Genomic DNA, 18,009 nt, shown 5'->3' with positions numbered 1-18,009 from the left:
TGGAACTGCAGTGACCGGGGAGACCCGGCAACCTGGGACCGCTCGCCCGCGGGAAGACTGGGAGCGGGTGCTGAGCCCTCCTCGTGGAGCAGCTCGTGGCTCCCTGGGCTCTCATCACCCCCAGCACTGCACCTCTCCAGTGCAATTTTGACCGCTGTGTCCCCAGCTGGCCGCCTAAGGCCACGGCCGGAGAGAGCAGAGGCCCAAGGTGGCGGTAGGGGGGTGGGGGTGGGAGAGTAGGGAGCTGTGTCATTTCCACCAACTGGGCTCTTTCGTGACCCAGCCGCTCATCTGTCACTGCTGTCTCGTTCCTGTTATTTACATCTGTCTTTAGCATTCTAATTACTCGCTTTATTACTTTAGCCTGGAGGAATCCTGTAAAAAACAACGGAGATGAGGATCCTAACCACACAATAAAACTGCCCAAAATCCCCACTGCACATTATACAGAGCACTTGAGAATATTTGTGCTGTTATATGACCTCAATATGTCCTTAAATTGATCTTATTATAGCTTTCTTTCTCTCTTCTCCCTCTCCGTTGTGTGTGTAATGAACTCTTTTAAGGTGTGGACGTACGAGAGAAGACGCTGTTCCAGAAATGATGAGGAAGATTATTCTTTGAGAGGGAGGAAAAGAAGGTAGGGTAGGAAGAGCAGTAGGGCTGTGCCCCTCCCCCACTCCCTAAACTATCGGTTTCATTTCCACGCTGACAGAGCAGAGCCGTCCTGGCACCCAACCTTCCAAGCTGGGGGAATCTCAGAAATTTAGAGGGGAGAATAAAACCCCTGATGTCTTTCATTATCTACATTAATCTCCAAATCCTGGGAAGGCCTCCGGAGGGGGAATGGATTTAGAGTAGGAATAGAAGAGGGATTCAATAATTATGGGGTTTGATTTTTTTTTAAGTAAGAGTTAGAGGGGAGATGTAACTAAACCCCTGGTAGCAAGATTCACTGATAAAGTCAAGACTGGCATCAAAAAGAGGCAGACAACCCCCCTGAAGATCCTAGGCAGGACTGCTGCTCTCTAACTGTTATTTATTCTTGCCAGTAGAATTATTGTTGCACTCAGTTGCAATTTTCAGCCTGTGCTAATGGTTTTCTTTATTGTGTTACACTAACATAATCTCCTCCTGAAAGAAAATGACAAAATATATGGATTTTTAGATGAATAACTGAGATAATTTATTGGCCTTTATGCTTTTCTGATGGGGTGTTTGATAGATAATGTAATAACATGTACATAATTAAGCGGGTTTGCTGTACCTCAGTCAAAATAGGTTCAAGGGCAACATCTCTGTCTTGAGGCCTAGAGTTTTCTCAATGGACATTTACTTTCTGCACCTGGGAATGAAAAGGCGTATCTCCAGAAGAAAATAACATGCTAAACAGGGGTGAAGCTGTGAAGAAAGAAAGTTCAGGAGTTCTCCACAAATGACACTGGGTCAGGGTCCATTTAATATTCTTTCTCCTTCTAAGGAAGCTCAGGAAAATTAATTGAGAAGAGCATGCAAGAGTCTTCCTGGAGAGGGAAATAGTAACCTTCAACTCAGGGAGCAGGCCTTGGAAAACACCGCGCAGGACACAGCTGCTGTCAAGGGAGCTGGAAGTTATAGGAAATCATTGATTGTGAACTTGGTCACCAAATGCCCCTTAGCCCTAGTTTCTGGAGGTTGCCCATTCAAGGCATGGTGTGCTTGCTCTTCCAAACTCATCTAAATTACATCAATAACAGAGCGCACTCTTTAATGAGCTCTCAACTTTAAAGACTTGAAGGATATTAACAAGCCGCTTGACAAATGGTACTCAGAAGCACATTAAAGACGCTGCTAATGGAGCGCATAATGACGGCTAATTTTCGATCAGATATAAATTAGAGCCCCAACAGTTATTTGCCTTAAGGACTTTATGTAAATGATTCTGTTCTGTATAAACTGAAAAGCGAAGAGAGCCCTGCCATTTTAGCAATCCTTGTGGTTATGATTAATACATCTACAAAAGCACTGGGCAGAGACAACTGATGGCATTTCCATCCAAAACTCAGAGTATTTGAGTAGTAAATAGAACACTGTGCCCATGTGTGTTTCCTCAAGGCTAAAGAGCCTCTCAGACTGAGAATATCTTCATCAGTCTGCTTTTTGACCAACACCCAAGGCTCAAGAGAGCTACACTCAAAGCCTGAGACTCAAATCTGCTTCGCATGCTTTCCAACCAAATGTCATCCTCAAAACTGGGCTCTAAGCCCTTATGCATCACTTTTTAGGATCCTGTGAAATTTAGCTCAGTGTGAAATTGCTTGAGACCATATTCCCTAATGAATTCCCATACAATTCACTTGTAAAAGTGTGCTGAAAGGAGAAAGGATTGGGCAAAAGAGAAAGGGAAAGAAGGGGACTTAGCAGTGAGGTCAAGGAGGAGGGAAAAGAATCTGGGAGTAATGCACAAATGAAAGGTTGGAAGAAATTTGGCAGTCCGCCATTAGGAGGAGACCTTGGGGTTTTGAGTTTTTTCATGTTTGTTGACTTATTCACTCGTGGAGCCTGTTGTACTCTTCTGCACCCACACGGTTTTAAAAGTTATCTTAAGGAACTACCATGAATAAAAAGCTTTGAGACCTGACTCAGGGCTTAGTTCTTCATAACCTGTTCCAGCTCTGACAGCCAACAGGAAGCCAGGAGGAAAGACCTTACCTCCATTCAGCTTCTGCTGGAGCCATCATTTGGAAAAAAGGTTGCTCTAAAATTGGGATTTCATGACACTGCAAGCATCTGTCTTCAGTTTTTAAGATACTATCCTCTCCTGGAGAAGACAAAATACTTCAGATAAATAAATTTGCAAAACCTGAAAAGCAATCCCCCCCCCCCCGCTTTGTCAACAGCCTGTTGATGGCAAATTACAAACAAAAGCCCAGCCTTGCTGCTGCTGGGAAGCCAAACACTATTGCATCTCTATGTGGATTCTCTATCTTCTAAATGCAATAGTCAATGTAGACTTGGGTGGAACCATTTTTTCTAAGCAACTGGTAAGTGGTGCTGTCACTGATGAAGAAATCCTGTCTCAATAAGTTCCCACCAATATCACAGGCTTCTAAGATTTCCTCATCCATTTGAGGGAAGAGGGAAGAGGAGGAGAAGAGGAAGGTAGAAGGGTGTGGGATTAGGCATTAAAGAGACTTCTCCAGGTCTACTTAAATCAGTTTGTCTTTCAGTAATAGACCTAATGGCCATGAGTTAAATGGCGTGGAGGGAGGATCCTTCCATCATTGCTAAGACATGAAACATTGTCAAAATGAGGCATAATAAATATAATTGCTCTGAGCATCTATGAGATCTGTCTGCTTTCCCTTCCAAACCCCTTTTTAATTACAACTATCCCTCCTGATAAAAGGACATTGGGGAAAACATCTGGACATTTCTGTCACCCACAGTTCCTAAACGTTTATATCTTTAGCAGTGGGAGAGGCCTCCTGTTCCCCTCTGCCTTGGTCATCATATATTCAAAATCAGGAAAGCTCTGGTTTTTGAAAAAGGAAAAGTTAGGAGTTATTTAAATCCCAATGTGAATAACAAAGCCATAGAAATCAGGTCATACCTGGTTTCAAGAAGAAAGGTGTCCTGAGTTTTCCAGAACCGGAAGGTGGCTGTTATCACATTTCAACTCAGGGAGCTCCCAACATGGGCCATCATGTTGGAGAACACTCTAATTTTCTATACAGAAACTATAAACACTACCAAAACTAATTACAACGTATAGGGACACATCTTTGGCTCCTCCTCTGGCAGTGTTCTGAGCACTGCTGAAAGCCCTGTTTTTTTCTTTTCTTTTCTTTCTTTTTTTTTTTTTTTTTTTTTTTTTTTTTGGATTTTTGGATCCTCTTACCTTGTAGTTCATCTGCATTATAATAGGGAAGCCAGGGACAAGGTATAAGGGTCACCCTTCACATTTACCCCACTCCTTTGGGGAAACCAGAGCTCCCCCTGCTGTTCCTCTTCACACACTCCCTCTTTTTCTTATCCTCAGAAACTCTGAGTGAATCCTAGGGGAACAATGGATTCCTGAAGAAAGAAAAGCAGTATGGGGTGGGGGAATAATCAATTCAATTACTTAAGAAATGGAAGGGGGAGGAGCAGGAGGAGGAAGAAGAAGAATAGATTGCTCCAACAATGCTGTGATTAAAACCTCTAGGAGCTGCAAGGTAAAGAAGAGATGAAAGAAAATTCAAGTTCCCAACCAATTGGCTCCTAGCTCTTGAGCACTACTGCAGAGAAATGAGGGGCTTCCTTAAGAGCACATCATAGGATCCTCCCAAACTGTTCTCCTAGATGGAATCAAATCTCCTAGCTTCCCAACCTGAAGCCAGCTTCTCTCACCCTCATAAGTTACAGTCTGTTGGTGAGAGGACAAGTAGTTGCCTGCATCCTGGTATCAGGTGAAGAAGGTCTCATCTTCAGAAACTTACTATTAGTAAAACCATTAGTAAGACTCTGGAATGCAGTACCAAGACCAAAGACAACAAGTTAGCTGGCTTACCCTCCTTGGCAGCTGATAGAAAGTTGAGGAGACCCTGACTCCTGAAGCTGGGAACCAGTACTCTTGAAAGAACCCTTGAGCTAATTGGGATCCCACATTCCTACTGATCACAGTTCCAGGGATGTTTTCTACGTGTGGAGTTAAAAGTGTTGCCACCTGGACAACCCATTGGTTTCTGAATATGGGCAAGATGATCGAGCAAGGACCTCTGTAACAAATAAAAGGTCCAAGCCTGGTAGGTACACTGGGGGAGGGGTGAAAAGATAACAGTAGATAAGAATCTACAGTATATTCCTGGACTCAGAAGAGATTCTGCCTGATTTCACAGAGCAGATTGGTGGGGGGGGGTGCTTTATATGTCTGTGTATGATGTCATGAACATCCATCTTTGTACATGGGTGTGTATGTCTGTATGACCTAGGTGAGCACTTGGTATGGAAATATGAAGTAGAGGATCTGAATGTCTGAAGTATATGACTTCAAGTGAAGCCTGAAAAAGATATGATGCCTTTTGTCCCTTCTGTACACCATAAAATGTGCATCCTCCTTCTACTTCTTTACAACCCAGGATTGTATGGCTTGTATGGGAGTTGATTAATCACCACCATAGAAGATTCACTCCATTTCCATCCCAGCATAGCTATTCAAAGCTCCTGGGGCTGATAACTAGGAAAGTCAGGAGCCAGGACTGGAGTACAGAAGATGCATGTTACGGACAAATATCAAGAAAACTTACCATTACATCCCAGGTTCTGAGTTGCTGCTAGATTTGAGCATAAGGCAGTCAGTTTCATTGCAAAAGGATCCCCCCCACACACACACACTTCCATTAGCACCATGCTAGGCAAACAAGTTTTCAAACCAAGTGTGGTAGCCAACTAGGGGTGTAGGAGGGAGAAGCCTGGCGGCATCACCAGCCTTTCCTCTCCTAGTGGTGACTTCCAAGCCTCCTCATCAAGGTCTTCCAGTGGCTGTGTTGATTAACAGTTTTAAGCCATTTAATAATTTACAAATGCATTTGATTTCAAACCTGGAGATGGGGGTTTGGCATTTGATAGTCATTTCAGAAGCGAGTTGGCTTCTTTCAAAAACATCGGTTCTTGTAGTATTATACTTCTCATTGTCTTTCAAATCCTTCAGAAAGACCTGCAAATGACAAGAGCATACCAACAACCTTGCCAATAACGCTCGAAACAAAACTGCTCACTAATATACCCAAAGAAGACTTTGAGTCCATTCCAAGGTCAGAGAACTGGAAAAGTTTGAGGATAAAAAGAAGTATGGCACTGATAAAAACAATGACAAAAAAAATGTAAGGATGTGATGCACACCCTGTGAAAGAGTGGAGGGACACTGTCTCTCTCAGCTACAGCCAAGTGGGGGGAGGGAGATTATTCTCGCCAAGTGACAGGTGGAGTAATGGCTGAGGACCCAGTGAGAAGTGGGGGCGGGTGAGGCTGGGCAGGGCTGGGGAGTAATAATTACTAGCAAAGCTCACCCGCCTTCCTACTTTACAAGGGCCCGGGTTCTTTCTGTGCATCCAGCTGCGCACCAGGGATTGCTGCTTTGCTACTTGGCCTCCGGGCGTCCCAGAGACTGAATGGGGGTGGGGTGCAGGCTGGGGAACGCCATCCTGACATTCCTAAAAGACTTCTGAACTAGTACCTCCCCCAAGGCACCTTCCTTGCAGAGTGGTAAAGCAAAGAACAGCAAAGGCCGTTCCGTGCGTCCTTACCCAGTAGTCTCCAACCACCAAGGAAGAGTGAAGGATTTGGCAAAATCGAGGATCAGAGGGAGGTGTAGTGGAAGAGCGGAGTGTCTCTGCAGAGGACTGACACCCGACCACTTAGGCGGGTCTCAACCTGTTCCCACCACCTTCTTTCCTGCCGACAAAAGTGCGAACCCCGGAGAGACCAAGCATAAGCCCCCATGGGACCTTAGAATCCAGAAGTTAAGTGTGCACCCAGGGGTCGTTTGGAAGGGGTGGAGAGGGAGGAGTTGGGTGGGAATGAGGATGGGCATCCCCTTCCGCCGCCTCCCTGTGGCAGGCTGGAAGCCTCCCAGAGTCTGGGATTTTTTTTTTTTTTTTTTTTTTTTTTTTCCTTCAGAATAATTGATGGGTCCAGTTCTCCAGAGCTTTCCCAGGGAGAGAAAGGCGAACCGCGCTAGAATTTAAATAGACATGATTAGTAAAATGCAAGGGAGCTAGGATGCCGGACTCTTTCTGGCTGGTTTCTGGCTGTGCGCCTGGCAAGGCTATCCGGGGCTCTAGGGGGTTGCCCCGAGCCCGGGAAGGCTCCCTAGCCACCGCAGGGTGGCTCTGCTCGTTGTCCTCCCACCGTTCCCAGATCCCGCGATCAAAAGAGAGGGGTTAGGGCTAGCAGACAACCCAAGGCCATCCGGTGCACACCGTAAGGTGTCCCTCCCTCCTGCAGGGTGAGGCGAGAATATTGATTCCTCGGCGCCCAAACAGAAGAAAGCCTCCCGCTGATGGTGATTCCCCGGCCCCGCTTCTTTTTTCTCCCTTTTTTTTTTTACCTCTGTCCTGGCCGGTGAACCTTGCTGGCTTCAGGCCGCTGATCCCGGAACTTAGGGCATCTTTTTCACTTACTGACGCTCTGAAAGGTCCCCTTCTCAAAGAAGTGACCCAAGCTGGGGGGAAACCTTCGCCTTCATCCTCTCCCACATCCCTAGCTCATCGATTTGTTCCTGCAAAGGGGGCTGTGCATTCTTATAACATCTACAGCCAATTAATATTGCATCAACTCTATTTAAAACACACACACACACACAAAAGCTCTGGAATAGTGCACCCTATCAAAGCCATCTATTATTCACGGAAATGTAAGTGGAGACCTAAGATAATGTGTGTTCCGGGGCAATGGAGGAAAACAGAGTCGTGACAATATTTCAGAAAGGAAGGGGATCCGAGGGTATCTAATATTTAATTTCAAGTCTGTGGTTTTATAATTCGAGATTAAAAGCAGTCACGTCTTTGAAGCTAGACAGTTGGTATAAATGTACAGTTAAAATATTCTATTCCACGGTCCCTCGACAGAGCTCTCGACTCGTCCCAGGCTTCATTAAATTTTTATTATCATCCCAGACTAGAGCAGGGAATGAGCGGAAAGACCGTCCATCTAATTGCAATTGATAAAAAAGAGAGAGCTAGAGAGCACTCTTAGATTCCCCCCTCATTTTAATACATTAACAGCCGTTTTCTTCAAATGTCCAGGCTCTCCCAGACCTGTGACACAATCACATTATCACAGGGATTCGTTTTCTACTTTCCAACAGGCACCAGGCTTTGCCCTCTTTTCTGCCCTTTGGAAGGCCTGGGGGCTTGATGGGAAGAGGGAGGCTACGGGGGAGGGGATAGGAGAGGCTGGATTCAGAAAGTACTGCTAAATAAAAAAAACAAGCAACATCAGTTCATGAAGCATCCGGTGAAGAGAGAGGCCAGAGAAGCTGTATCTTCCTGTATCAAGATGAAAGCATATTGTTACCCAAACAAACAAACAAAAAACAGGTTATCATCTGTGAGCTGCACTTTTCAACAGCCCTTCCACTGTGGGGATGAAAGCAAAGAGTAATGTTTTTATTTTATCTTTCTTCCTGACTGCTGCCTCCTCCCATCACAGAGAGGGGGAGAGAACGAGGCTGCCCTCTTGAGCAGCTAATCTGACTGTCAGAAGGGTGCTTTGGCACTTGTACGGGTGTTTTCCAGGAGCCAGGGCTCAACAAGGATGCTTTATTTATTTATTTTTTCTTTGAAACTGGTGTAAATAAACCTTTTCATCTCCAGGCACAGAAAGCACAGAAAATCCACAGTTTGCTTTCCAAGCAGCTTCCTATTATCACATCGCCACTTAATTTTATTTCTGTTCTCTCCAAGTTAAATAGAAAGACTGGCTCACAAGGGAGCTGCCATGTGCCTACAGAGTGAGGATGTCAAGCAGAGAGACTTGCCGAGAAAAGTTAATTTCAATTCCCGGGGAGGATTTCACATTCTGCCTGGCTCTGACCCACAGTAATTAGCTGAGATAACTAATGATTACTTACTTATTCCTTGTAATTATCTGGATTTAATAATTCGCTGTGTAATTTATTAATTCGCTCATAATAGACTTTCAGTGCTGAGAATGACTCTTTTAAAGAGGCAAAGCAGGGAAAATTTAGCAATATTTTTCTCAATGCTATAAATCTGTCTTGTGACAAAAGTGCATTTCAGAGACATCACAACCAACCAGAAATCTTTATCTTCTACATTCTGTAGCAGGCCCTCCCTTCATGTAAAATGAAGTCTGGAGTTCTAATGTGAATTCTTTGCCTAGAGTTAGACATCACGTGGGCCAAATAATTACAGAAACAAGTCCCTACACCTATTATGGTGACCTGCCCAGCAAGACTAAAGCTTATCTTCCAAACTGGAAGTTTTATAAAATAGGGTGGATTTTGATTTGGTTTTTGTGCTTTTATTTTGTTTTTGTTTTGTTTTGTTATTGTCCTTCAGTGCTGTTGCCATGCTCTCAAGAAGAGCATATACCAAAACATAAAAGTTAACTGACACACTTGAAATTTGAAATAAAGCATTTTACCTTATTGCACCCCAGTTCAGTTATCTGAACAAACAGAAATCACACGACTGTATTTAACAGAAAAAAAAAAAATCAGAGGCCTATATACTGTTGTTTATTTTTATTTTAAATGTAATTTTATTATTGTTTTTGCTTTGAAGTAGGGTTTTCTGGTATAATTCTGGCTGACCTGGAATTCACTGACTACCCAAGATAGCCTCAAGCTTGCAGCAGCGCTCCTGCCTCAGCTCCCCAAGGGAGGAGATTGTAGTACAAACCATCATGCCTGTTGTCTGTTTCCAAATGCATGTTATATAAAGAGAGAGACTACTTTCTCCATTTTAATTACTTCATTCAACTGTTCAAGCTTTCTTTATTTTTTCCCTAAGCGATGTGTCAGTAAAATTGATAATTTGCAATAGCAGCTATAGTCTTCCAGGGCAGTTAATATTGTACTGCAGTGAGTACTATGATAGTGATAAGTGTGTGCATGGCATTTTGTTTTGCTTTCTGATTTTTGAGGCAGGATCCCAATAGGCAGGCCAGGGGACAGCCTTGGACACTTCTTGTAGCCCAGACAGGTTTTGAACTCTTGATTTTGCATCTTAGTTTCCCAAGTTCTAGAACTACAGGATGCAACACCATGCCCCATGCTACTGATTTGCCTCATTTCAGTGTGTATTTTCCTAGTCATATTAAACAGAAATTAACAAAAACAAACTAAACAATTCTAAAATATAAGATTTGGGATCTCAAAGTGGGCTGCTAAGTCAATCTATAATATATCCCTTTGCAATAAGACAGCAATTGTGGCCTTGAGGAAGAATAAAAAACTAGTCATGAATGCTAATGACTTTAACTGACAAAGATTTCAGACATGTTTTTCTGTGTATTTTGTATGTTGAAAATCATTATCAAATGAAAATTTTTCAAGAATTTACTCATGGTTCAGTCTATTTTTACCTTTGATTTCTTCTTTACACTCAACTTCTTTCTTTCCAAATCTTTGGCTTTGTATGTCTTTGAAACTCACATTAATAAAAGAGAGAGAGAAAGAGAGAGAACTTTTCACAATGTATTTACTTTTTAAAAATTATAATGTTTCCATAAAACACACATGTAAATAGTCTGTAATAATTGAGCTATTTCACCTTGAAGACTTAAGTGGGGAGGGGGGTGGGCAGGGGTTACCCTGGGAAGAATGGACAAAATGAGCTGAAAGCATAATATAGTTCTAAAACTTCAGGAATACAAAACTTTGTAATTAGAGGTAAACATGGGACTCAGTCTGAAATGTTGAAGTCAATAGCTCTTCTGAAACTCCGTAAGAATTTTGTCCCTGCAAGCAAGTATACATGGAGGTTACTGTAAACTTCAAAATGAACCAAAAAGAATAAACACCAATTTTATGGCTGTTTAGAAACAAGTGTCAGTTTTCTCCTTTTATATGATTTCACTTAAAGATGGCACATTTGCTGAACTAAAATTCTAACTACCACACCAATCATTCATTTATCAACTAAGTGAGCAAGCGTCCACATTCATTCTTAAAAGCTCACACATAGGAAGGGGAAATTATTACTTATGGAAATCACTTTTACTCCGGATCCGAAATCATGGTGCGTTGCACATTCCAATTATTCCATTGATTATCTCTGGTATGGAATGGGAGGGGGATAAATAAACAAAAACAATTGAAAAGTTCCTTGCTAGGTAGCTCTGTTGGAGCACAGCTCAGTCGTGCTGTCACTGGCCATGGTGCTGAAATTGCTGTGCAGCACACTGAGACAAGAGGCTAGCTGTCTGAAGACTTTCAGGAAAAGTGAATTCAAGGATGGGGAAAGGAACGTAAAACAGAAATTTCAGCTCTCCCAAACACAGGAATAAAACCAAACCACCAATGTCACCGTACCTACAGTCACAGACTCTCCTGTTAAAACACCACATGCCAATGTTCTCATCCACACCAATGGCATGCATTTCATTCTATCTAAATGGACACTTGGATCTTGCTTGTTTCTGAGACCTGTGCCTTGTTTCAGTTTTAGAAGTGCCCCATCCACTCATTTCCCATTTACTTCCACAACTATTTGTTCTGTCTGGAAATAATAATCAGTCTCTTGGAGCATTTAATCCTAACTTGAGCCGGTATAACAATTTTCATAAATCTGTTGGTTGTTTTCCAAGCCTCTTCCAAATAAAGAAACATCCCATAGAAGTTTCATATGGAGAGGGCCAATACAGGAAGGAAGATTTATCCCCAGAAAGTGTAAGGACAGGTCATTACCTGCTTCTTTTTCTTGTTTGAGCTATACATTAACATAATGTTCTCATGGCAATTAATTCCAAGCACTATGGATGATGTTAAAATACAAATCAGAGTATTACTAGAAAAATAAAGTTTGAAAGCCCAAAACATTGCTCAACTATTCTGGAGAGTCTGAAAATTATTATAATGGAAGAGGAGGTGTCTTAAAGTAGGACCAGAAGAGGAAGTGCCTGAACCAAATAGGCAGAATTCCATAGCCACATCAACCCTTAATAGACTTCCTCCAGTTCATGTGTCAGACAAAGTCACAAAAAAGGGGGGGGCAAAATGTGTTCCTTTAACTACCCAAGATTTCCTTCTCTGCTGGTGCACCCTGTCTATGGCAATAATACTATTTTCCTTAAAGATTATGGGGACTAGAAATAGACAGAGATGGAGGACACAAGACAGACTTTTTTCATCTGACAAAAACCTGGGTGCTTTCTGCTGTAGCTTGGGCCATTAATATCTGGGACAGGGTGAAGAACTAAGGGGAAAGAGGAAGGAACTCCTCTCCTCACTCACCAAGTCCTGCCCCCACCATTGCCACACCCAGCCTCCCACTGCTTCTGAAGTGTGGGCTGCATTCCTTTCTTCCTTTGCCCCATGGGAGGTGGTAAGGAGTGGATGAAATAGTTTCCATCTGACCTTGGCTTTATAAGATTCTCTTTACAGAAACATTTCAAGTTTGGAAAAGGGACTCTGGAGGAAGTATCCAGAGTCAGACACCATGATTTCATCTAAGCTAAAAAGCAAAGTGCCCTGTGAGATGAGCTCTGTCATTAGCATGGTATTATAAAGCCTGTTCTTTTATACTTTCCCGGGGAAATGCCTTTTGCTAAGTCCGAGCCATGTTTTAACTGCAGCCCTTCTCTGTGTGCTATTTCTTAAAAGAATAAGCGCCAAAATAATTCCCACATAAATGATTAAAACAGCATCACGTTTTAAAAGTCATTTAATATTAATAGCATATTTTAATGAAAAAAAAGCAGCATACTTTGCCAGTAAAACATTAAAATCATCTCATTGGCGAAAGACACTCAAACGACACCCAAAATAACTTAATACATTTCTAGAGTAAATAAACAATCTATTAACAAAAACAAGAAACCAGGTCATATACAGAATTCAGTACTTTGGAGAGCCTCAAATGGATCAGGAAATACAGCAAATTTTGTAAGAATATATCAATATGTGCATCATTTTGAATGAAATATTTACAATAGATAAGGTACCAGTCACTGTGTACCTATTTGTGTGTGTGTGTGTGTGTGTACTCCAAAAGGGTTCTACAAAACAATGTGAATTTACAAGCAGTGCACTGTCTAATAGTGCAAATTCTTTTTTTCCTACAAACAAGCCTCCTAAAAGGAAAAACTGAAGAATTCCTATAAAGTCAAAATGTAGCAACAAAGCAATTGAAAACTGGAAGATTGAAATACCTTAGTGAAATCTTAGACCCCAGCAGAGCAAGCACCAAGTGGAAAAGGTACCTAAGGCTGGAGAAGGATGCACTGGTCATCAGTCATGCTTCCAACTGCTTCTTCTCCTCAGTTAGAGGTGTGTGTGTGTGTGTGTGTGTGTGTGTGTGTGTGTGTGTGTATGTGTGTGTGTGTAGGCATGTAAATGTGAGTGAGAGAGCAAGTGTGTCTTTGGGGACATTGTGGGAATCCCCATTAAATATGTAAGGAAGTAAACAAGACTTCGGACAGTGAGCCAGGTCTACATGATTAAGACATCCATTACGGAGTGTCAACTCACAGATCAGAACACTACCAGTTAAAACAAAGGGAAAAAACGACCTTCATTCAAAGTGAGAATATACAGACGGGCTAGAGGGAACACAGTCCAAGAGACACTGTAAAAATCCAGTGAACACGCCAGCTATATGTATTCCCCGGTTTTATTTTCCAGACTAAAGAAGTTTAATTAATTAGGATGTGCACAAAATTAAGTTGCCAGACAGATAAATTAATAATTTACAGAGGGTTGTTTGGCAATAATCTAATAATAGCTGTCAGGATCAGTGAACACAGCAGGCGCAAACCCTTCCTTTAACCATTAACACTTCGGATCGGGAAGAAAGCGATAAGAACCACAATAAAAATATATATATATAATATACAGTGTAAACGCAGAAAATCTGCCATCTTTTTAAAATTCAAAATACTTTAGAGATGTCTCTATCATATCACATTAAGCATCAACTCTAACTTGGAGTTTCAGTCCTGAATCAATTTCTATTTCTGAAAAATAGCTGCAAAGTGTACATTTAAACGTGAACAAGGGTGATGTCTGTAAGAATAAAAACAAATCTTACTTGCTCTTTCTTGCGAGGTTTTCAAAAGCTTGTCCCTCTGCCTTCCCGCTGACAGCCAGCTCCACGCTTCCTTTGACGAAGCCGAGCAGCCCAGCCGAGGTGCGGTTAAAGGCGACAAGTCTGCTACAACTTGGCAAATTCCATCTTTTGTTTTTCTTCAGTTTGCGGAACCGGTTCGCATTCTCTCTCAAGTGGGCTCAGTTGCTTGCTCCCTTGCTCCTGGCTTACTCTGGGTTCACATTTACCGGAATTGTTTCTGATAGCCAAAGTAGAAAGAAAAGAGGCAGAGAGAAGAGGGGAAAGAAAAGAGGACGAAGGAAAAGGGCCATCCCTGAAGTAGGGTCCCTAAATGCCGGCGGAGTATTTCATTCTCTTCTGTTTCTGCCTCTGGTTGCAGAACCAGACGCGCACCACATTTTTCTTGAGATCCAGCTTCTCAGCGATGGCCGCGATCTTCTCGGAGGAGGGCCTGGGCTGGATGGCAAAGTAGGCTTCCAGCGAGCGCTTTTCTGGCGCGGCGATAGATGTGCGCTTGCGCTTTTTCTCCGCGCCGTTGAAGAGCTCTGGCTTGGTAAGCTTCTCACGATGGGATTTCTCGGCCTCCTCCAGCCACGCCTGCAGGATGGGCTTAAGCGCGATCATGTTGTTGTGCGACAGCGTGAGAGACTCGAACCTGCAGATGGTGCTCTGGCTGAGCGAGCCCACGCCCGGGATCTTGAGGTTGGCCAGTGCTGAACCTACATCTGCCTGGGTCACTCCCAGCTTGATGCGTCGCTGCTTGAAACGCTCGGCGAACGCCTCCAGGTCCCGCGGGTCTGCATCCACATCGCTCATGCAGCCCATGTGCGAGGGCAGCCCGTGAGCGTGGGCCATGCTCAGGGCTGCTTGGTGCATGGGGTTCATAGTAGCCATGTGCGGTGCGTGAGCCGGAGTGGACACCACGGTTCCGTCGGGGCCTGCCATGGCTCCCAGGGCCAGCCCAGGGCTCAGGTGCTCAAGCAGCTCGCCCTCCAGCGCCTGGTGCGGCTGATGGTGATGGTGGTGGTGGTGGTGGTGGTGGTGGTGGGTGCCTGCCAGCGCGGAGGGGTGAGAGATGGGCACAGATGAGGAGGAGGCGGCCGATGTGCACGGGATGGTATTCATGGTGTGGTAAGTGGCGTCCGGCTTGAAGGGGCTGTGGTGGGGCGGATGGTGGTGGTGGCTCTTACTCTGGGAGACGATGTCCACGGCGGCCAAAGCCTCGGCACGGGCCAGCAGACTCTCATCCAGCCCGCCGAATATATTGCTCTGCAATTGTAAGTAGAAGGAACACATTACGCTCAGCTGGGAATTGTGCGCGCTCTCTCCGGAAGCGCCGGCCCAAGGCTCGCCACCGCCACTGCGCCTACAACATTCCCAGAACGTTAAAATAATAATAACGACAATGATCCTGAAATTCGGCAGTAAGGAAAGAAGGAAAGCCTCCGCGAGAAGCCAAGGTGCAGGGGGAGAAAAGTGAACCACAGACAACACAACACAACACAACATGCGCGCAGGCAGCATCCCAGGTCATAAAAATTAATATGAAAGGCAAGACCCGCTGAATACTTAAGAGGGGGGGGGGATTGGTTGGAGGTGTGGGGTGATTTGCTGTGCAGACATGAAAAAAACATCAAGCAGATAAAGGAGGCTGTCAAAATGTGCCTTTAAGCGGTGATTATGCAGACATACGCACCGGTGGGGTTGGAAGACAAGCTCTCCGCATCGCCTCGGAGCCCCCGCCGCCACTGCCGCTGCTGCTGGAACTGCTGCTCCGGCCTCCGCCGCCTCCGCCCCCGCCGCCGCCGCCGCCAGCGTTGCTGGAGCTGCTAGGGGAACTCGCCGAGGGCGCCGCGGACGCGGAGGTGCCCGGGGAGGCGCTGTGCAGCGCCGAGTACTTGGGCTCCACGTGCAGGCTGCCCGCGTGCGGCATGCTGAACGCCTGCTTGCTGTTCAGGGACATCATCATCATCCTCCCTCGCGCGGAGCGCTTGTCGCTAGCGCACTCTGGTCCCAGCTACCCGGACTCTCCGGAGAAGTGCCCGGCCGGAGCAACAGAGGAGACAGCACTACAAAGTTGTGCTCAGCAGCCGCCGCCTCCCGGCTCTGTTCGCCTAGTCCCGGAAGCTAGCTCCGCTCCAGCGTCGCCTGCTAGTTCTATAGGAGCTGTTGCCCTGCTCCGGGTGACGCTGGCTTCAGACCTAAGCGCCCCAGAGTGTCCCAGTTCCTCGAAGCCGTGGAGTTATAGTCCCCTCTTCTCGCTCCTGTCCCCCGCCCGCCCCCCTTCTCCTCTCCCCCGCCCCCCCTGCCAGGGAACACTGGCTCCGGGTGGGTTTCTCCTTGCCCCGGCTGCCCCTGGGCTTCCCCCAGGCTCGGATCCTTTCAGTTCTCCCTGCACCAACCCTTCCGGCTCTGCTACCGGGCTCGTGGCCTTCTCTGCCCCAACACGGAGCTCTATGTAGCTACCCCTGCGACTGCTGCTTCAAATCGCACCCCCAGTTCAACCCCACCCAAACTGGGCAGGTCGGTGCTTAAGTCACCCGGCAGTGACAGTCACCTAAGTGCCAGCTTCCGCTCCTCCTGCTGCTTCTGCCAGACTTCCACCTCCCTAGGAAAAGAAACTCCCCTCAAAAGTTGCGTTTCAAGCCAACCTTGAACGCAACTGTCCCTGGACTGTGCGGTGCACCTTACCTGGCGACCTGCTCTCCTGCCCCCTGCTTACCACTAAGTTTCAGGGACCCTCCCCTCCCGGCAGCTCCAGAGCCCCAGATTCCCCAGCTGCGGACCACTGCTGCGGATCTGCGGCTAACTCGGGTCCTCGGCTCTGCTGAGCCCCGTCTTGATGCGTGCTGAGGTCAGCCCCTGGCTTCGCGCCCCGCCGCCCGGCGGGTGCCTAATGCGGAAAGACGTGGATCTGCCCGGCTGAGAGGCTTTCTCTCCCTCGATTTCCCTCAGCTCTCAGCGGATTGGACAGCCGCACAGCCCGCTAGGGTCGTCTGTGCGCATGCGACTCCCCCCTTTATGGGCATGTCCCCCTCCAACACATGCACATGTTCCTCTCCCCCCACCCCTTTTCTCTTTTTCCACCTCCTCCCTATGTCCAGTACAGGGTGAATTGGGACTTGGGAGGATCCCCTGGCAAACCCTGACTCTGGATTTATTATTCTTCATTAGCTACAATCAAAGGAAAAGGAGCAACTGACAGGAGGAGAAAGGCCAGAAATACAGAGCGCATGTCTGCCGAATACCACCACCACAACACACACACACACACACACACACACACACACTCACACACACACCCTCCCTCCCTCCGGGGCTGGCATAAGCCCCACTTATCTTCATTTCCACAGCTGCTGCTTGCAGAGACTATTTTTAGCTTACTCTTTGCTAGCACTTTTGTGCTAGTGAATACCACCTTTCCTAGAAGTGGACACACACTCTGAGTTCCAGTTGCAAAAGCAAACAGTGTGTCCCCCTCCCCAGTCCCAGCCCTCAAATACAACCTATATACTCCCCTTCATGTTTCCATCCTTCCTCTACTTCCTGTAGAGGTTTGGGGCTACTCTCACCTCCCCAGAGCACGGAAGACACAGGGTGCAGATACGGGGGTGAGAATCTGCCGGTGGCGGATCCGGGACAGGGCTGGCCCGAAGCAGATGCAGAAACTAGGAGCTTGGGAAGTCGAGCAGGTACGAGAGCAGGCGACAGGCCTAAGAGGCACTGGTGCGCGCTGGGACAAAAAAAAAAAAAAAAAAAAAAAAAAAAAAACCAAAGTGGAGGGCAAGCCCGGACAGGGAAGCCCTCTGGGAGTCAGCACTCGGAAGCCCTGCGGCAGTAGCGGCAAGTAGGGAACCGCCAGTCCTCCCTTGATCAACCTCATCCAGGCCAGAGAAGCAGGTTCAAGTTGGATACGCTGTGGTCGGAGTTCACCAAAAGAAAGCCTCAATCTTAATTAACTGCGCGACCGGCTCTGTCCGTGGTTCTAAAATCTCTGCAGCTTTTCTTCTCCAGTCTGGAGCCAGCATTTCTTTTTCCTTGCATAAAGGAAAATAAACAGTAGCCAAAGGGGATTTCTGCTAGCTAGCCGTGTTCTCTACTGAGAGCCTGAAGAAGCCTGGCTATGGGACTCGGAGGGGGGGGGGGGTGCTGACATGAAGGAACGGGGCTGTGCAAGGCTGTTCAAGTAAGTGCTTAGGTGTTTAATTTCTACCTCAACAGTCAAGGTAATTTTCAAGGAAATAAAAAAAATAAC

General features: G+C 45.8%; 2 protein-coding genes across 3 annotated transcripts in view; both read right to left on the bottom strand.

Annotated features, from left to right (window-relative positions):
- Positions 1-13,945: 13,945 nt before the first annotated feature.
- Positions 13,946-15,726, bottom strand: Pou4f2 (POU class 4 homeobox 2). Its single transcript, XM_051205850.1, has 2 exons — positions 15,451-15,726; positions 13,946-15,023 (listed from the first exon to the last, which is right to left on the bottom strand). The coding sequence occupies exons 1-2, from the start codon at positions 15,724-15,726 to the stop codon at positions 14,082-14,084; spliced, it is 1,218 nt and encodes a 405-aa protein (XP_051061807.1). The 3' UTR covers positions 13,946-14,081.
- Positions 15,727-16,159: 433 nt separating this feature from the next.
- Lsm6 (LSM6 homolog, U6 small nuclear RNA and mRNA degradation associated) overlaps positions 16,160-18,009 on the bottom strand; it is a 355,072-nt gene continuing 353,222 nt past the window's right edge. The window contains exon 5 of one of the 2 annotated variants that reach the window (XM_051205887.1): positions 16,160-16,169. The gene's annotated coding sequence lies outside the window, so the exon portion shown is untranslated. Of the gene's footprint in view, positions 16,170-17,720; positions 17,731-18,009 lie in introns of those variants that run through there. The other variant, XM_051205886.1, reaches the window with a different exon arrangement.

This window comes from Phodopus roborovskii, unplaced genomic scaffold, assembly GCF_943737965.1.
Source record: "Phodopus roborovskii unplaced genomic scaffold, PHOROB, whole genome shotgun sequence".
NCBI classification, from domain to species: Eukaryota; Metazoa; Chordata; class Mammalia; order Rodentia; family Cricetidae; genus Phodopus; species Phodopus roborovskii.
This window is presented reverse-complemented; position numbering and strand designations above follow the sequence as displayed.

Excerpts from the sequence above, each read along its gene's own strand:
- Pou4f2 (XM_051205850.1), bottom strand. The coding sequence starts at position 15,726 with ATGATGATGATGTCCCTGAACAGCAAGCAGGCGTTCAGCATGCCGCAC. Across the intron at positions 15,024-15,450 it reads CTTGTCTTCCAACCCCACCG|AGCAATATATTCGGCGGGCT; the intron begins GTGCGTATGTCT and ends TTACAATTGCAG.